Source organism: Hypanus sabinus, chromosome 6 (genome assembly GCF_030144855.1).
Source record: "Hypanus sabinus isolate sHypSab1 chromosome 6, sHypSab1.hap1, whole genome shotgun sequence".
In the NCBI taxonomy this organism is placed as follows: Eukaryota; Metazoa; Chordata; class Chondrichthyes; order Myliobatiformes; family Dasyatidae; genus Hypanus; species Hypanus sabinus.
In genome coordinates this window covers 113,154,827-113,160,826 of record NC_082711.1, presented here as the reverse complement: position 1 = coordinate 113,160,826, position 6,000 = coordinate 113,154,827, and the positions used below count along the sequence as shown (strand labels likewise).

At 41.9% G+C, this 6,000-nt stretch overlaps 1 protein-coding gene across 3 annotated transcripts in view; it reads right to left on the bottom strand.

Moving 5' to 3' along the window:
- Positions 1-174: 174 nt before the first annotated feature.
- LOC132395763 (protein-methionine sulfoxide oxidase mical3a-like) overlaps positions 175-6,000 on the bottom strand; it is a 180,195-nt gene continuing 174,369 nt past the window's right edge. For all 3 annotated transcript variants that reach the window (XM_059972758.1, XM_059972759.1, XM_059972760.1), the window contains one exon: positions 175-2,945. In XM_059972758.1, coding sequence (XP_059828741.1) covers positions 2,749-2,945 — 197 coding nt within the window. In that variant the 3' untranslated portion in view covers positions 175-2,748. The remainder of the gene's footprint in view (positions 2,946-6,000) is intronic.

Sequence of the window (6,000 nt, the reverse complement as noted above, 5' to 3'; positions counted from 1 at the left end):
TTCTGGGGTGATTGTGTAAATAATAGCAGTTTGCGATAGGCAAAATGCCACAGTTAGTAAGTGTACTGGAACAAACAGTGAGGTGTGACCCTTTAGTCAGGAATTCCTGTGTAGGAAGCAACACTCCCACCATGGCAAAACTTCAAAAAGTCAGTCATCTGCAAAGGAAAATAATTAATCAAAAACATTTCATGTTTATTTTTGTGCCTTTAACTCAAATGTTTTCAGCATTATACAATTTAAAAATAAAGTCCTTTTCCAGAGTGAAATGCAATGGTGACCATTTCTGGTTGGGAGTGAGGAGGTGGGGGCACATTCAGGATTAAATTGCCCTTACAATCCACATCATGTGCATAGGATGACATTGTTCCCTGTGTGATGCTTCTTTCAGAGAATTCCCGACCTCTCCCACCACACCAACTCATCTTTTCTCCAAGAATAACATAGAAATTCCCACCACAGTGCTGGCCTGGGGTCACCTGCTTTGTGAAGCCCTTATTCACCATTTCATCTCTAAAGTCCCTGCTCATCTCACCTGGGCCTACCAAGTCCTGAAACCACCTCAATGGGACAAGGGCTCTGTTGCCTCTTTACCTGTTTCACCTCCTTTCCCTATCCCATCCCTGACCACTACATTGACCAATCTGGCCAGTGCCAAGCCCCAAGAATGAGAACCAGCTCAAACAGGCAACCAGGCAGCATCTTTTCAGCTAAGAAAATGTGCAATGCCCATGTTTGGGTGGCAATGGGGTCGGCTAACAGTGTGGTGCCCTGCTCCGATGAGCATATGCAATGTAAGCTTTTGGATGCGTTGGAAGTTCTAGGCCACAGTTCTCCATACACTGAACCCACAAGTCAAATCTATGAGGTGGGGCACAATAGCCAAGGGTTCTACAGGATTAATGTTGATGTGAGTGTAATAATGGGATTGGTTTCCCTTTCTGCTTTGGATGAGGGTGAGAACTTTGAGCTACTGTGAGTGATGTTTCTTCTAATGCTGCTGGTGGGAAATTGAGGAAGACAGTTTAAGCCGTTGGAAGGTAGCATCAAAGTGGTCACATGGGGGAAATCATAATAAATAAATAGAATTCAATGAAATGAATGAACAAAATAAACCTGGGGACAGCAAACACACAGCTAGGATGCCTAAGACATTTGCACAGTACCATATTTGTCAACGTGGAGTGGAGAGTGAGTTTGTAAATCTACTGGGAGTAAAGGGTATTGGAAATAATGAGTGTGGAGTGCCAGGGGAGGGATGTGGGACAGGTAGCAAAGAAGTTGAGAGTGTGGGAGTGGGAGTGGCTTGGGTGCAAACACACCCAGCCACGAGACACCAGGCAAGGTCATTTGATTCCAAACAATTGGTTTATGATAATTACACAACATCTCTCTGGTACTTCCTGCCCACTAACCACTCTCAGTCCATGATAGAGACCCATCAGGTTTATCATAACTTACATAAGCCATGAATTTCTTTTGTGGCAGTATAGTGCAATATATAAAATTACTACAGTACTATAACAAAAGTCTTAGGCACCCTATCTCTCTCATATTCAAGAACTTAGTAATACTGGGTTCAGTGTTGGTCACATTACTGAGGTGATGTCATTACAGAAGGTCTAGAGATTTAAGATCATGTTGTTTATAGCCAAGTGAAAAGACTAGCTAGGCTGGAGTTGTTTTTATTACAGCATTAAATATTTTGTAGTTTTAATAAATATATTTAAAATTACAGGATTCTGAGACAAGGCAAAATGGAAGCAGTCATTCCTGTTGGCAAAATAGTCAAACTAGCAGTATGGACTTAAGAGCAAATTGAAATTTGAAAAACTGCAGTTCATGGAAATCTGAAAGAAAAACAGAAAAATAAGCCAGCAAATATTTGTGAAAAGAGAAAGAGTTTATGTTTCAAGTCTAAGAACTCGGAAAGAGTAAATGCTTAGTTCTCAGTAGCAGAGAAGTTGGGAGAAAACTCCCAATCCTGATGGTTAGTCTCACACTGATGTTAACTTTGTTTCTACTTTACTGATGCTGCTTGTCTTGCTATGTCTCAAGCACTTTGTTGTTATAGTATTGATTTACAGTTTAATCAAAAAGTGAAGAAAAACTGTAGATGCTGGAAATAAAAGCAAACCGTTGGCCAGAATATTGAGGATAACTTTCTACTCCTCTTCAAGAGCTGGGTGGGATGGTTTACGTCTACCATAAGGGTGGGGGAAGGGAGCAGACTCATCTGAATAAAACTCTGGAGTGCTAAGTTCATCCTCAAAGTCAGTTAGAACAGAGTCAGGTTTGACCCACTGTGAAAACATGGGGATCACATTCCCTGGGTTGTGTGTGAACAGGCTCACTGCATCACCTGGTAAGGCAGATGAGCCACATGCAGTGCACTACATTACCTCAAGCATAATTTATACATAAAGAAAAATAGTTTGCAATATTTTAGAAGACAGCATTTATCTTGTTGGGTCCAGGTTCCCATGGCCCTTCTTCACTGCACTGGAACGAGCAGATGACCTAGAGCCAATGCTGATGCTAGAAATGTCTGTGGTTCAGTGAGAGAAAATAAAACTATGATTTTAATAAAAAGGAAAAATTATTGAGGAGCACTCTTAAAAAATAATTTCTCGAATACGTTGCTTAAAATTTCTTTCAATAATTATGGAAGGCAAGGCATCCTTTCATGGATATTCAGAGGAATAGCTTTGTCTTGGAACATCGCTCCCATCTGAGGTTGAAGAGTGATCATGTCCAGGCGATGGAGGCACTGGTGGAGAGATCTCTGGCTGCAGCTCCTGGAACTAAGACAGCATGTGGCTCCATCTCCTGGAGTCTCTGCTCCTCCAAGAATGCCACCAACTTGTCCCTCATCTTCACCACCTCAATCATCTCCCTGAAAAGCCTCTCCTCTTCAAGATGGTCCTCCTTTGACTTCTTTGATGCTGTAATGTGCAGAGGCAAGATTTGTTAATTTTTTTTACTATCTGTGCACTATTTTAGAATTGTTTGGTAAAATACTCATTTTGATGATGCTAAATTCAACAGAGCCTGGAAACAGACCGAGATTTGTGATGTGGGATGAACCTATACCGGCTTCTAATTTCATTAATCTGCTAATTAACATGATTGCAGTCACCATGAAATCAGAAGTTCATTGTACTCACTTAAACTATGGAGTCAACACTTAAATCTTGCTTGTACTATTTTCACTAATCTTTCTGTATTTTACAATCTAAACCAGGGGTTCCCAACCTTTTTGATACCATGGACCAATACCATTAAGCAAAGGATCTGTGGACTCCAGGTTCGGAACCCCTGATCTAAATGGTTGAGTCACTGTGCATTGTGGCTGGATTGATGCAAGTTGTGAGTGGAGAGAATGAGCTGTCTTGGAGGCTGAGTGGAGGAGGTGGAGAGAACAGACTCCAAGGCAAGACTGGAGGCATGGTACAGAAACTGAAAAGGAGCAATAGGTGTTGTCTTCAAGAAGCACTGTGGGATGTGTGGTGGTTGTGAAAAATCAGTAATTGCTTGTGTCTGTTCAATTTGATAACAAAAGAAATGACGAAGCTGATTTACAGGGTGTGTGGTCGCTTCCCACAATATTGGTTCCCTTATGGAATCCTATTTCACAAGTGGTCCAAGGCCACAGCAAGGTGCAGGGATGAACACTGAAGTGGAAGCTACTGTGTGATGCAGAGGGACACAAAACAAAAAGGCTGCAAACAGCGTGGAAGGTGATTTTTAAAATATTTTAAATGCAAGTCCAGCAGAAATCGAGTAGAAGGTCAGAATGGGGAACTCTTTAATTTGTGTCCATTAGGGAATAGAGATTATAGCATTGAAAATGTCAGAAGTAGAGAATATTCAGCTATTCTAATGGCTAGTTGTAAGAAAGATGCCTAATCTAATTCCAGTGTTCAGCAACAGGTCCACAATCCAGCAGGTCACATCACAAAGTGCATAGTCAACTAGATTTTAAATATGATGAGGGTTCCAGCCTCTGAGTCCAGAGCACTGAACTTCCATCTAATCGTTATACAAATGTAAATCAAGGTCCAAATCTCTGTTTTTTACTTTGTTGTTGAGGGAAATCAGTCAACTCGTTACCCCTTACTCTGAGACTCTGCTTCTGGACATCAGAGCTGAAACGTTGTCCTTCCTTTCCTTGTGTCAAGCCTGTAAGGATTTAATGTTCACACCACAATTTAAATTTAATGAGTTCACCTCACCCCACATTTTCCTAAACTGGAGGATATAAACCCAGTCTCGTCACACAACGAACCCACCTTCCCAGAAATCAACCTGGTCACCATTCACCATACCCCTTCAGTCACAGGTATATCCTTCCCAAGGTAGGACCAGAGCTGTACACAATATTCCACATGCACTTTCCAAACAACACTGGCTTTGATTGTAAATTCTCTACACTAAACCTCCTGGTTGAAAACTGTACCTGAAGTTAACATGCAGCAAACCTTGAGCAAAAAACACAAACCCCTCCAAATACTAATATCTTTCAAATTCTCAAAAATACTTTTACTTTTTTTTAAGTGGATTTCTTTACACATTATATACCATCTACCCCTTCACCAAACCTATCTACATCTCCCTGAAGCTTCTCTACATATTCCCTAGCAACATGCACTTTGTATCATCTGCAAATCCAGCTCTAGCACAATGCTTTTACAGTACCAGCAACCTGTGTTCAATACCTGACGGTGTCTGTAAGGAGTGTGAACGTTCTCCTCATAACCATGTGGGTTTCCTCCGGGCGCTCTGCTTTCCTCCCACAGTCCAAAGACATGGTAGCTTCATTGGTCATTGTAAATTCTCCCATGATTAGAAAAGGGTTAAATCAGAGGTTGCTGGGCAGTACAGTTTGAAGGGCCTATTCCACACGATGGGGAGGGGGGGGGGGGAAATAAACTTGATACTCCCATCAGAAACATTGAAATAGATCGTGTGCAGATGGGCCCCTGCTTTATACACATTAACTAATCCTTAATCTACACCAGTAATATTATCACGATATCACACACTTTATATTATCTCACGTGCACCTGATCACCGGCCATCTGAAAGTACAAATGCAAACAAACTGATTCACCCTTATCTGGTCTGCTAGTTACAACATGAAAACATTACAATAGGTTTGTCAGACACAGATCTCTTTCATGAATTCTTGCTGATGCTGCAGTTTTGCACCTGCTGGTGTCAGGCTTTCTGGAATACACTGCGCTGCACTTAAACTCAATCCCCACTAACCAAATAGAAAGTGTGTAATTGCAGCCACAGAGCAGGGGGAGACTGTAATCGGCTAATATTAGGCAACACCGTTCCAGGTTACCAGGGAGTGGTGTTGGAATTTTGGACAAAGTGGCTGGCTTTGGACGGATTGGCTGATGGGATTGGGGAAGGGTGAATTGCAACTGTAGCAAAGCAATCAGCCCAAGAACAGAGGAGGACGAGAGGAAAAGGAAACAAGCAGAAGACGAGTTAAGGGGGATGGAGTTGAGAGCAAGGGGTGTGGGAGGGATTTGAGGAAAATTATTAGTGGAAATAAGACTGGGGGAAGGGGCGAATTAAGGGAGAGGAGGAGGATTAAGGGAATGAATTTGGATAAGACTGATGTGACCCTATGCACATACAGTGGCATGCAAAAGTTTGGACACCCCTGGTCAAAATTTCTGTTGCCCAAACTTTTGTATGCCATTGTACATGGTGTGTGCAACAGACTTGGATTCCAATCATTCTTCCTCTCTGTCAACTACAAAGCTAAATTCTGTGTGGCCTGCAAAATCCTTTATCATGTTCCTACATTTAGGTCCAAGTTGTTTATATATAGAACAAAGCATACTAGTCACAGCCTTCCAATTAGGGGAACACCCATCAACCGTTATCATTTGTGTCCTGTTATTGTGTTGTTCTGGATCCAGCCTGCACTCCCCTTGGATCCCTTGGGCTTTTGCTTTGTTACCAGCCTGCTATGTTGAA